Below are 14197 nucleotides of genomic sequence, written 5' to 3'. Positions count from 1 at the left end.
CTTCTAGGAATGGAAGAGTAATAAATGTGTGGATTTTGCACTTCAGTGAATGGCTACAGCAAAGGTATTTTTTGTGCTCATTGTAATAGCCATGTGCAATGATAGTGCAGTTACAGGGGCCCCAGGATTTGGGGCCAGGACTGATAGCTACCACTACGCAGTCAATGCACCTGGTTTTGGCTTGTAAATTCAAGCTCATCTAGGCAGCCTCTAACTCCACTGCATTCGATCCTCCTTCATTATCTCAGGTCCGGGGTGCTATTGCTGTTCATGTCAGTGCAAGAACAGAGATGGCACAGAATGTCCCCAAGGTGTTATTTGACTTCTCACCATGACAGTGTTTTGCATCCTTGCCATATGGTCACAGGTGCTTGTGCTGTTCCTTGAGAGAAGATACATTTTGCCTTGAAAATAATCCCCTGCCTGGGCAGGAACTTGCCTTTGCCAGTGGCCCTAACCTCCATGGTATATCAGAAATGAGCCCACAAATCTAGAACACAACAAGTCAATGGGCTACCCCATTGTTGTCTGGACCCATGTCACTTGTGGGAACTCCTACCTGTTTCCCAGCTTTTGGGTAGAGCAGAAATTGGCTGCAATTTCTATTACCGTACATATGACCCTATGGGACTAACCCAATGCACTGTGGCGTATAGCTGTATGCGAGGATGGCACTGTCTCTATTCATCCTGGGTTATTACTGCTTTCACCTCTCTGGATTTCCTTTGTGGAGAATTTGACTGGAAGGAATATATAGGATTTGTATAAAACCCAGCCAAGAATTTCTCCTTTGCCTATAGTTCAGCACCTAAATAAAACGCTCAGTGCTCAACTATATTCAGCGCTCAGCAGTTCTTAGCCATCTGACAATCAAGTCCCTTATTTAGCATCACAAGTGCAGGCTTTGAAGCCTGACATTAGGCATCCATTTTTAAATGCATCTGTCCCAGGGAACACATCCTTGTGTCCTGCAACACTATTTAAGCCTTGTCTGTCTATCTGTCTGTCTCTTTAGAATGACTCCTGGGGGAAGCAGTACTCATATGCGCTGTTCAAGGCGATGAGTCACATGCTCTGCATTGGGTACGGGCAGCAGGCTCCTGTTGGTATGTCAGACGTGTGGCTTACTATGCTGAGCATGATCGTTGGTGCCACCTGCTATGCCATGTTCATCGGCCATGCCACAGCCCTCATCCAGTCTCTGGACTCCTCACGGCGGCAGTACCAGGAGAAGGTAAGGAACCTGCTTTGGAGCCAGCCCCCTGGGGTTGGTTTGCGCATGGCCTGGAGGCTTAGAGGACTATAAGTCATTGGGGTGAGTGGGTACAGTGAGCAGCTGGAGCTGAGGGGCCACCAGACAGCATAGGGATTATTCATGAGTGTTCATCCAAAGAAAACCCTAACTGATTCCTGGGGGAAACTGGCATGACATAATTAAGGGGACTAACAATGAGGAGGCAAGTTACCATCCCTTTGCCTGTGTTGATAAGGAGATCTGATCTGTGTCAGAACCCACTTTTACCTCTTTAAGTCTTGTTTGAAAGCACACTTAAATTTCCAGTAAGTGCTGCGGTCTTTTTAGCTAGCACTTTCTTTCAAGGAAGCCATGCCAAGCCCTCTTGTGTTCACAGGCAGCCCTACGATAACAAACCACCATGCGTCACCCACAGCTCCAGAGTGCCCAGCAGCTGTGTACCTGTCAGGTCAGCCACCTGGCACTGTAGTCTCACAACGTGGTGATGTTGCCATTGCAATACAGTGACATGTCACCAGCTCTGGTGCAAGTGGACAATCTCAAGGCAGGAAGCCTTGAGACATGGTCCCATGATGGGTTTAGTTTGCTTCATGGGGTAGAAATAGATGGGAGCTCTAACATAAGGTGACCCAGCAAAAGCCGTACGTGATTATGCTCTGCTTGGAGAACCCCTGCGTGTCTGGAGCATATTGAATAGGGGAGTCTGGTTGCTTCCAGAAATATGCACACTTGCATAGTGCTGGTCAGTAGCTTCTAAGTACCTCCAGACAGGGAGATACATGGCCAGGACATAAAGGTACCCACAGAGCACAAGACCGGTGCCTTCATGTTGTCTAGTGGTCAGAGAGCTAAGAGGGTAATCCTGGCCCTCGTACCAGTTGGTGGGTTGATATCTGGCCAGTGTTTTTTTCAGTCTCCACCTGTAAAACAGGAACCTGTAATTTATCTGAGAAAAGCATCGTATACATCCACAAGTTTCACAGAGGCAAGCTTTAATGAGATATTAGAAGCATGCTAACAGAGAGGAATTGTGGATTCTGGTCTAGAAACCTCCAGGCACATTGGACCTCGAGGCACAAAGATGAAGACGTGAAAGGTTGTAGAGGGAGTGGTGAACTTGTGTAGCTTGTGGGGAGGGACCAAGCAGGGAGCAAAAGGAAAGAAGAATAGAAATAGATCAGACTTTGGTGGGCAGGACTTTCAAACTGAGGAAGTCTGAACTTGAGCTTGATCCAGAAGGGGAGGGGGAGCTGAGACAAGGATTTGAGGTAATGCTGGACATAATCAGAGCACACAGACAACTGCTGCTGGATTTTGGGTTGATTGGATACAGTATGAGAAGCAATAGCCCTGGTGAAAAACAATCAGAGCTGCCTGTGCAGAAGGTTTATACAAATGTGTTTTAAATAGCATGTAAGTCCAGGACCATGTTCAAATTCAGTGCTTAGTCTGGGGTGACACTTGCAGGGTTGGACTGTAGGGCTCTAAAGACAAGAGCAGATCTTGGCTGTTGGGGTTTAATTCCAGATCATCTCCGCAGCCCTGAGCTGTTGCGGCTAAACTGGCTTTAAGCCAGTGTGGCTGAACATGAGTGGAGGTGTCAATTTAAAGCAGGGCTCCCATATAGAAAGTGCAGCAAACAAGGCAGTTCAATCATCATGGATCCAAACATACAAAGGAAAACCTTTCCCATAACTGTAAGGTAGTGCACATACAGCATAGTGAAAGGTGAGTTTCCTGTGAATTGGACTCACTTGTCCAGTAGTCTCCCAAGAACAAAATTGCAGGGAGTCAATTACATTCAATTTTCTGTTGCAAAAGGGGCAAAAGATGGCCTAAAACAAATACATATTTACTTTCGGCCTTCCTAGAACTGGAATAGCCCTGAATGAAATGAGACCGCTTCAAGATCTGCAGTTTCACAAGTCAATTTAGCCCTCCATCCTCCTGGGACAGTGTGTCTGTTGGAGCATATTATAAGCAAAGGACCTCAGCAGGTTTGCAGAATTGATTTGAAGAAACAAGTGGCAGTTTGGAGGCTTGGCCTCAGTCCACCTCTGATTGGGAAGTGGGTCTGCACCTGTCACCAACATGGATGTGTTCAGGCAGTACTCCATGAATCCCTCTTCATCTGACAGTTTCATAGTAGGCTAGTGGCTGGGTGTGGGGATAAGGATGATCTTAGGAGCAGGAAGGCTTGGGAACTTTTGGTGTGACCTTTGCTTTGAAGACAACTTGAACACACCTTTCTTCAGCTTCAAATTTGAATTTACGAAAGAATTTTATGCCAGTTCATACTTTTGCCCAGCCAGCTTGATCCTCCATTGCAGAGACTCACTGCACAAGCAGGGCTTTGAAGGACCTTGACAATAGAAGTCAGGGCAAATCTTTGCTGTCTCTGTGGGAGTAAAACGTGCACAATTTGACCCAGTTTTTGGTGACTGTTAGCCCACTCAAAGTTCTGTCTGTAATTCTTCTCTTATAGTCCTCTTCCCTGCAAATATCTGGGTGCACGCATAGCAACAGACCAGTCCTTCCCATACCCTTGGGACACAAGGCAGCATCGTTAGCTTAATGGTAAGAATAGGGATCTGAAGTGATTTCCTTGAGGTCACACAGGGAACCAGTGGCAGGACCCAAACCTAACCTCAAGATCACCTTCACTCTTGAGAGTGTTTCCTGACTTTCTCCTTCCCTATGACCATGAGTCCAGCCTGGAAGGATGCCAAGTGTGCTGTTTGCCTGGTTATGATGTTACTCAAGTGTCTACAAGTAATTGCTTCACACAGGGTAGGAGAGAGGCAATGTTTCCCCTCTCTGAGAGAAGTTAGGCACATGAATTGCATTCAGGCTTGGGGCCAGTTCTCCAAGGTACTGAGCCCTCCCTGTGAGGGCTAAGTGGCTTCGCTGCCCAGTTTCTTCATTGGGAGCTGATGGCATTCAGCATCTCACAGGATAGGGACTTGGATGAGGAACATTGGTTGTTTTCTGCCCTGCCTAGGCACAGTACTTCTTGAAAGGGGCATTGATAGGGAATGGTAGAAAATGACTGCTGCTAGCTTAGGGAACCAGCCGATTGTGTAAATGTATGATGTAAATGGTGCACGTTCCCTCCACCCCCTCCCCTTCCCCAAGCCATCCTGTCCCCTTCTAGCCCTGGAGCAGATGCTGCAGAGCTTTCCCCTTGCTGAATCAGGCCCTTAAGCTGTATTTATTAGGGCTATGAGAAACATCATCATTTTGTTTCAACGTCCGTTTCACCATTTCAAAGGGACAGTGTTTCGTTTCATCGTTTGCTTTCGTTTCCAAGCGCTGTCTTGTTTCGTTTCGTCGAAACTGTTTCACTGTTTCACGCTTGTTTTGATGTTTCGCCCATAGGCTACAATGGGGAATCATGAAAATGCCTAAAATGTTGACATTTGTTGCCTGATTCAGATGCAAATTTCAGGGATGGTAGCCCCTTCTGATGGCACAAAGCCTGCCAAGTTTCAAGGAGATAGGTGCAGGGGTTTCTCAGAAACTGCACCTCAAAGTCTTGAAAGCAAAATTTGTGACACTTGCTGACAGTGGCAGCCTCCTGTCATTCGGCACAGATCCAGGGGCTCGCACCCCCAGGAGGGCTGCGGGGTTATGCCAGACTCCTCCAGGGGTGCGGGCCCCCGGTCTGTGCCATATGACAGGAGGCTGAAAACATTTCGAGTGCCCTCATTTTGTTTCGAAGCTGTTTCAATGCTTTTTGTTTCATTTCAATTTCGCTGTTTTGAGCTCAAAATGCACCAAAGCAGGTTTGAAACGAAACACTTCGTGCAATTTCACACAGCCCTAGTATTTATCCTGTGAACCCCCATCCCGACTTACCTCCCACCCTACTCCCTTCTCTAGGCTCTGTCCAGCTTTGCTTGTCACTTCCAGGCTCCTGGAACAGCCCTGCACTCGGGTGCCGAAGGGCAGTGACAAGGAGCTGTCAGCAGAAACCGTCTCAATGACAAATCAGCCACTGCTAATCTCCAGCTCGTTTGGTTCCCCTGCTCTGTGTACCAAGCTACTATATTGATTTCTCTCATCGTCCTACAGCTCAACTGGATGAATATTAATGTAAAGTCGTTATTTCCCTGCCTACACCCCCCTCCCCCCAAGACTCTGTAACCTTGAGCCAGCTGGGAGAGCTGAACATGCCACTTACTTTTAAGGAGCCTCTGCATCCCACTGCTTGGAGCGGAGCAGAGAGGGCTGCACTCCCTGGCCACCTCTCTGACTCCAACAGGACTCAAGGAAGTGATGGGAATGAAAGGTTTCCTGCAGGGAGCCTCGTTTCTCCTGTGGTGTCTTCTGAGATGGATCTAGTTAAGTGAATGACAAGCTAAGGCTTGCAGCACTCAGCAGTACAGAGCCCAGCATAGCTGCAGTCTCTCTTTCCCAACCCCACCCTCCTTCTCTTAAGTAGAGGTCTTTCTGGTTTCTACACGTTCTCTTCTTAAACCCTCTTTTTTCTCATTCGTTCTTCTATCCTCATGGCCATTCTGGGTCCATACTGCTTACTCTTAAGACTGTAAAAGCATATTTACATTGGGTAAAGATTTGCATGCAGCCAGAGACAAAGTTGATGCAGTGCTAAAGGAGCATCTGTGCTCTCCTCTGTCAGTTTTCATGTGCCACCACAAGCTGCTGCCACTTTGGGAATTTGTGGAGGAGGCATTAAAAAAAAAGGCATTGAAACTGTGCCATTGCAGAAGGACTTGAGGTCAGACCCCAGCAGTCAAAGCTGGGAGATCCTGCTTAGCTCTCCAGACTGTGTCTCTGGGAACCAGCTCTCCTTCAGGGCTTTTTCTTGTGTCCTCAACCACCCTGAAATGTGTCATTTAGGAAATGACACCCTGGGTTTGAAATGACTGCTAAACATTTGATGTACAACGTTAAAACAAAATGTTTCAGCTTTTCAGATTTTTTTTCTAGCTGACACTGTGTTTGGGTTGAATTTGGCCAATGGTTCTGACCCCTCCCAAACTTCATTTCTTGATGAATTTACCATTTCCTCAAAAAACAGTCCCACCTAGCACTGGTGATATGGTGCCTCAGAGAGTGGGTCTCAGACGTCCAGCCTGGAGAGCAATGGCTATTTATAAAAGGAAGCTCATGGAGAGCCTGAGTGTCAACAGGTGCTCAAGTGTGGATGGGTCCATCTTAGTGACTTTAGTGGGTCTGTGGGTGCTTACAAGATTGCTTGAGAGCATTGGACCACATGGATGTATGTGGCATTCAGGGTTTGCATGAACCTGGAAAGTGGGGAACTAGCTGCATATGCAACAGGTACTCAGCCAATCTTTGGAAACCCCTGCAGACCATATCACTGGTAATCTGTGGTATAACTCCTCCATTGTTAATGAATTTACACCAGGGATTAATTTTGTCTGAGGCATTATGCTTAAAGCTGACCTGCTGACATTTCTTGTTCCCAGGAGGCAGTCTGTCACTTCTGTCCCTGTAACCATCTATCCTGAACTTAATGCATGTATGCATGTGTGTGGACATGTGTGGTGTATCTTTGTTGCACATATGTGAGCTCTGTGCATTTGCACGGAGAGCAAAACGCCCTTGTCATTAGCAATTCACTCCTTCCCAGTGAGAGGATGTCAAACTTCATTATCAGTTTTCAAATCCATTTTTGCACCTGAGTGGTAAAAGAAAAAAATGATCATGCGGAGAGCTGAGTCGCCCTGCTGAGCTGTGACCCCGGCGCGAACCAGCGGAGTCCGCTGGGCAGGCGCTGATTAGAATCGCGCAGGCTCTTTCTTCCCTACCCCCGCCTGCCTGTTCCTGCAGTCAGCTTTCTGCCTTACAGCTCTCCTGTTCATGCACAAAAAGGAGCCGTGGCATTCCCTGAACCCACTGCACCTCTCAACATGAGTGGGATGTATTTCCAGTGTGGGGTACAGGGGGGTGGGGATCAAGTACAACAGGGTTTTCCAGCTGGCAGCCCACAGGCTGCATGTGGCCCATGGGGGTTAAATTGCAGCCTCTGGGTTTCCACATTGCTCCTGCATTGCTCCATCTGCAGCTAGTCTCCAGGCCCCCTCCCCCTCCAGCTTTCCCTGCTCTGCTCCGGGGCATGGGGCAGTGCAGTGCAGCTCATGCTGGGGCATGAAATGTGTGGCTCCGGGGGCCCATGGGCTCTGCGAAAGCAAGCTGCAGGACATGTGGCCCCAGCTCCTTAGAAGTTGGGCATCCCTGAAGTACAATATGGGGGGGTGGGAGGGGTCTTCAGAGAAGCCTAAGAGTTGGGTTCCTTGTAGGCCCACGCTGCAGTGTGTATTGAATATGGCTTTGGTGACACAACTGTGGGTTCCTCTGTACTGCACTCCTGATTCAGGCAGGGACCGGCTACTGGATCTGACAAGGTGTTCTGATCAGGCAGGGAGATGCACATCATGACAAATGAGCTACTTAAAAGAGGTTTTAAGTAGGGATGCCCAGTGGCATTTTGTGGGCATCTTTAATGCACCATCCTGGCAGGGGGTACTGGGGCAAGCCCTTGTATGATCAGGGCAAGTGCCACATTTCCTCTTCACTGTGTTATGCAAATTGGATTGGCCCATAAGAGACATGGGGTGAAATCCTGGTATCCGTGGAGGAAATGGCTATTGACTTAAGCTGGGCAAAGCCATGGTCCAATGTGCATCCAATTTCAGACTTAGGTCTGTGTGTTAATGGTAACCACCCCCCCGCCATAGGGGACAACAGGTTTCTGTGGCTTGTAGTCAGTTAATAAAGCAGATGTAAGGAAGTGAACAGCTTGTAATTCACCCCATTCAGCCTGTTAGCACCTCCTTGTCACAGTCCAGCAATGGGATTGTCTGACACATTATCCTTGTCTGAACAGGGACTGATTAACAACTTGGGGAGGCAGCAAGCGCTGCTCATGGATTGGGTTTGGACCCTGTGTAATGGGAGCTGCACACAGGGTGAAAGAACGCTCCTGGTGTTATCAGCCAGTATCTGGGGTGTTTATAACAGCAGGAAATATGGGGTCTCAGTCTAGTCTGACATCTGTTTGTATCTGTACCACGGAGGTAACTCTACTGAAGTCAGCAGGGTGAGGGCAGAGCACACCCTGAGTGATCTAAATAGTCCACCCTGTGATCCCCAGATCTTCAAAGCCCATCTGATATAGTACACAACTAGGGACAGGACTGAGCTGCCTGAATGTGACCCAAGTCTGATCCTGGGTTTGGAAGGGTTCAGTGTTGTTTTGCAGATTGGGGATCATATCTAGGGACAGCTCTCAATCACTTCCACAGCTGAGAGCAGATGGATTTGGGATGTAGGCTTAGCGCTGTCATTAATAAGAAATCAAAATAGTATTGATATGGTCTCCTGGGTGTTGCTGGGGAAAAGTCAAACCAAACAGACACAAAGGCCCTGCCCCTGCAAACGCTTACACACCTGCTTAAATATACACATGTGAGTGGTTCAGGTTGAAGTCAGTGGGACTGTGTATATCTGTGTACATAGTTTAGCAGGTTTAGCAGGTACATACATATCAGTAGGATCATGTCTAATTGTGAGAGTTGGCATTAATTTCAGGCCCAACCAGACTTCAAGAATGGAGGAGAAAAGAGCAGAATAAGCCCTGACACTGACATTAAAGACACTTTTGACACGGCCTTCTGCAAAGTGATACCAGCTTGGTTGCCAGCTTGAAGGATTTTATGTGTTATATTATACAACTTTTTTCCCTTACAATCCTCTCACCAGAAATCACATAATTACAAATTAATGGGTTTTTCATTTTATTTTTTAAGTGAGGTTAGGCTCTCTTGGTTGTAGAGAAAATCCTGATGGGCTAAACCCTAACGCTGCAAAACCCACGAGGCAAATAAAAATAACTCTATAAAAATACTCTGTGATTTTAAAGTTTATTCCACGATTTTGTGTGTGGAGGGATGGGGGGTGGGATCCCACCTCATGGCTTTGGGATACACAAGCTGACCATGCAGCCCCTGCTCTTGCATCCTAGGCAGTACAACAAAGACGAAATGTTCAGTCAAGACACTCCAGTTGGTAACTCAAGCTCCCCCCCGACAGAGTGTAAAATCTCCTTACAGAGCCATGCTTCTGGGTGCCATGACTGCTTATCAGGGTTTTTAATCCAGCTTCAGAGAATACCTGTCCTAGAAAATATCCAAAATATCCTCAGGGCACTGTACTGGTGCACTCACTTTTGTTGTCCCTTCATTTTTATTTAATTATTTAATTATTTATTTTTGCTGTACCAGATCCTCCTCCTCCTCCTCTTTGAACCATTGCAACTCTATTGACTATCCTGGAGCCCATCCTGATCTGCACCAAAACCAGAATCAGGCCCACAATCCTTGCAGCACTTTTCTAGAAGTGCATGAGCAAAAATGCTCTAAACAGGAAAAACAATATAAACCTTTGACGGAAACTCTGGGGGAGAGCCCTAACATATTCTGGCTTATTGTAAGAAGCCTTCATTATAATGTGTGTGTGTGTTAATTAAATGAACTGAGAGGGGAAATCAAAGTTTCTTTGAAGATCCAAAGGGTGATCTCTGCAGATTAAATGAGAGCTTAGAGGGTGAGGAAGGCCAGAAGTGGGAGGGAAACAGTTCATTTAACATCACTCTTTCTTTTGTGGTTCAGAGGCAGCACAGGGAAATGTGTCCAGGCCTCCTGAGCCGGTGATTTTACAGCTGTCCCACAGGGTCATGATGAAGAGTGAAGGTGTAAGCTAATCTAAAAAGTGTCTGGAAGTTTAGGGCTTGAGTGAGTTGTGTGCGATGCTTTGGGTGTGGGTGAGGCTGGGTGAAAGAACTGGTGAAGGTAACCATCACTTGGAGAAAATTATTCCAAATTACATGGCTTATTTCTAGCACTTGAGCATCTTCTTTAAGGATCTGCTGGGAAAAGCAGACTTAAGGACAATGAATGAAGGCTCAGTGTGCCTGATTGTCTTCAGAGAGATTTAAATAATCCCTAAATGAGCCTTTTGGGTTGAACTTGGGATAACTGCACATTCCACTGAGCATCAGGCACATTCAGGAGAAGGAGACGGGTGGAAAAATCGAGCCGAGGCAAGTACAAGAGACAGGCAGCAAATTGGACTGGACAAAATCAGACCCAAGCCCAGGCCCCACTCATGATTCAGACGGCGCTCCAGAGAAACTGTGTTTGCATCTGTGCACGCCTGTGTGCATGTGTGTATGTCGCTTTATGAGATCCTCTCAGCCTTTCCTACCCAATCTTCAAGCAATGAATTCTCATTTTTCCAGTTGTCTTCATTTTTGTGGGTTCAGTCTCAGACCAGAAATGGAGACACTGAAATGCTACAGGAAACACCCAGGCAGGTGACTATTACAGCCCAGCTGATGGCAGGAAACATCAGGGATCTCAAGATCTCAAGGGCAGATTAACAGGCCGTAGTTTAAATAGGGATCTGTATTTGGAGATGCAAAAAGGGGTCTCTGAGCCTCTTTCATTAGTAGAACTCAAAGTGAGATGGTTCTGCGGATCTTAAATGCCATATTAGATCTGGCTAGAAAAGTTTATTCAGGAATTGGTGCTGACCTGGCAGAGAAGCTGGGGGTCCTTGAGCCATATGGATTGAGTAAAGAGGGTCTGCTTGGCTTGATGGTTTTGGAGATGCAGAATAGAGGAAGATCTAGTATGCACAGGCTTATAGAGGTCGCTTTCTGGGAAACTTTTGCTTAGGCACTGATGCCACTGAGATTATGCCAACAGAAAAAAACAGTTCAGTATAGTTAGCAGAGTTTATCGCTGAAGCAAACAAGATACCTCTGATGCTTCCTTCAAATTGGGCCTGTTGTACTGTTTGCTCCACCTTAGTTACACTGCTGGTATGCAAGTGATATGAGTGTTCAGAGATGACAATAAAAAGCAAGACCCTCAACCATCATCCATGCTGCAGCTCAGCCTCTCTCCACTGCTGCCTTCACACCTGCTGCTGTGAGGCTGGGACCAGCTTTGCCCTTTCTACATTTAGCTTCTCCATTGGTTTCAACAGAAGAAGATGAGGCTCTTTTTCGTGTAAGAGCATATTGCTACGAGGACAGGTTGTACTCCTGGGGAGAGCCGGGAAAAAGCCTCTCCAATTCAGTGTTTATCTTTGCTGAGGCTGCAGTGGGTATTGGATAATAGCATTGCAAGAGCTTGGGTCTTTCTAGGCAGTGTGATGGCAGTCAGTACCTAGCATCAGAGCAGCTGGTTCAGTGGTGCTGAACCAAATCTCCCAAGAGGGTGCTCCAAGGAACAGGGGTAGGCAGAGGCCAAAGATTTGGAAACCTGGGTTAGGAACTGGGTTATTGGTGGATCATTCATTACATTCAACCCTTAGGGTGATCTCAAACATGCACTATGAGTCAGAGAAGCCATTACTAAGGGCATGGGCTTGATATCCTGAACACACTTACCCTATAGCAGCAGAAATGTATGATTTGCATGGTGCTGATACAAGGCTCTGAGAGGTCCCAAAGACTTTCAGCCCTCTCATCTGATGACCAACTTGTTTTTTCTTTTGTTTTGTTTTTATCCCAGTTTAAATTCCAGTATGATTTTACTACATTACCTACGCTTTTCAGCAGGCATGGCAACCTGCGGGAGGCATGCCTCAAGTGACATGGGCAGCCTCTGAGTATGGCATCCAGCGCATCAGTGAGGGAACAGGCAGCATAGGAGCAGATAGGGAAGGGAGCATAAAGGAGCAGCACATGTCAAGGAAAAGACACCAGTGTGGCATACAAGGAGGGTGCAGGGCTAATTTGCAGTAGGCATGCCAAAAAGGTTGGCTCCCACTGCTTTATAGTACCTGCATGCAGCCTAGAACCCAAATTTCCAATAGTATAAAGCAGTAGCCTTTGCCTCTATTTTACCACCTTGTATCTTATGAACTACTAGTGTCTGTCTTGACCAGGGTGGGGAAAACAAGAGGGCAATCAGAATGACAGACTTGATGCCCTGAATGCTCATTACCTGCCAGAACAAAACCCAGTAGAGATAGTTTCAGGACCAGTAATGGTTCCCAAATCCGGGTTTGGAGCTTGATTCCTGCAATGCTTTTAATTTCCTCTTCAGCCCTGGCTGGATATCAGGATGTGACAGGTGCAGTGAGAACTAACTGTATCATGCAGTCCTGCAGTCCTGTTAACTGGAAGGACCAGTTGGTCATTTATACCCCAGGAGCTTCACACACTGGTAGGATCCAGTCAGGCTGTCCTTGTACGTTAGTGAATTAGTCTGTATGCCTGTTTCCCTGCCTTCTGGCTCATATTTTCTTCAGCCAATTTATACCAGAAGGATTTTGGTAGATCCTAATTTACAAGAGCAGCACACAAAGGCCTCTAGACCTTTGCTTCACTTCCCTAAGACTGAACCTTTTTCATGGCTCTGGTCCCTTCACCTGGCACCTGACTGTATAGGTCTCCAATTGCTGCTCAATGTGTGAAGCTCTGCATGTGGAGAGGCTTAGGCAGAGCTGATCTTTGGAGTCAGCCGTAGTCCTCGAACCTCCTTAGGAACCTAGGAATAACAGCTCAACACAGCAGAAGGGGAATGGGGCCTCTGCTACCTACTTGCTCTGCGCTACCTTCTCTAGTCTTTATCCAAACCATGTGGGAACACTGCAAAGGCAGGGACAGTGCAAGGGCAGAGCACTGGAATCTGTTACCTTGCAGGACCCCATCTACCTAACTACAGGAGTAGCCTATTGGCCCAGGAGGTGGTTACCTGCCCTCTAATTGGGCTGGTGGAGCATTTTCTAAGGAGTGCAAGTGACTCTCTGGGTGGGACTGGGTAAGGACCCAAGAAGGCAGCTCAGAACAAGCATATAGCAAAGTCCTGATGAGCCTCTGACTTGTTACACTTCTACTCCTAGATGTGGAGCAATGAGATCCTAGTTCTGTCACCGTGTGTGTTGCTTGGCAGAGTAGTATGGTCTTACTGGTGAGCTAGGGTGCTTATAGACATGCTCATCATGTTCTAATTAGAACACGTTGGAGCAGACTCAATTAATTGATTCTGCTCCGCATTCTAATTAGAATGCTCCAGCATCCTCTCGCCGTCGTGGGCATTAAGCTGCCTCCACCCCCCCATTTCAAAATGGCCACAGGGGCATTTTTTCTAAACTGCATCAAATGAGCTTTAGATAAACCACCTTGTGATCGTTTTGAAATGCACAGGGGCTAATACATGTGACAGTGAGCCATTTTAATTAGAGCCGCTGTCTAGGAACTGCTCTAATTAAAACACCCCCCACCCCATAGCACACGTATAGGTAGCCCTAGTGTAGGATGGATAGGGATGAATGAGAACCCTTCATATCCCTCCCACAGGGAGCTGCCCACTCCCATTAACGTCATACAGGTGACTGTAGCTGTCCTAATGTCCCTTTCCCACCATTCCCCATCCTCTGCACCCTGGAAAAGAGTCCAAGGTAAGGAAGTACAGGCTGGATGAGTGGACTGTGAGGTAGATAGAAAACTGGCTGAAGTATTGGGCTCAGAGAGTACTAATCAATGGCTTGATGTCTAGTTGGTAGCTGGTATCAAGTGGAGTACCCCAGGGGTTGGTCTTGGGGCCAGTTTTGTTCAATATCTTCATTAAAGACATGGAAGATGACATAAAGTGCACCCTCCTCAGGTTTGCAGATGACACCAAGCTGAGCAGAGTACTAGATGCACTGAAGAGTAGGGCTAGGATTCAGAGTGACCTAGACATATTGGAGGATTGGGCCAAAAGGAACCTCATGAAGTTTCATAGATTTCATAGACATTAGGGCTGGAAGGGACCTCAGAAGATTATCAAGTCCACCGCCCCCACCCAAAGGGCAGAAGTCAGCTGGGGTCGTAGGATCCCAGCAAGATAAGCATCCAATTTACTCTTGAAGGTGTTCAGAGTAGGTGCTTGAACC

The 14197-nt window shown here is 47.1% G+C and overlaps 1 protein-coding gene across 2 annotated transcripts in view; it reads left to right on the top strand.

Annotated features, from left to right (window-relative positions):
* Positions 1-14197, top strand: part of HCN4 (hyperpolarization activated cyclic nucleotide gated potassium channel 4) — a 166272-nt gene that overhangs the window by 116830 nt on the left and 35245 nt on the right. For both annotated transcript variants that reach the window (XM_019533294.1, XM_019533293.1), the window contains exon 4: positions 1016-1234. In XM_019533294.1, the coding sequence (XP_019388839.1) occupies positions 1016-1234 (219 nt within the window). The remainder of the gene's footprint in view (positions 1-1015; positions 1235-14197) is intronic.

Source organism: Crocodylus porosus, unplaced genomic scaffold (genome assembly GCF_001723895.1).
Source record: "Crocodylus porosus isolate Cpor-Errol unplaced genomic scaffold, CroPor_comp1, whole genome shotgun sequence".
Lineage (NCBI taxonomy): Eukaryota > Metazoa > Chordata > Crocodylia > Crocodylidae > Crocodylus > Crocodylus porosus.
Note: the sequence above shows the minus strand (reverse complement) of the source record. Positions and strands in the feature narration are given on the sequence as shown.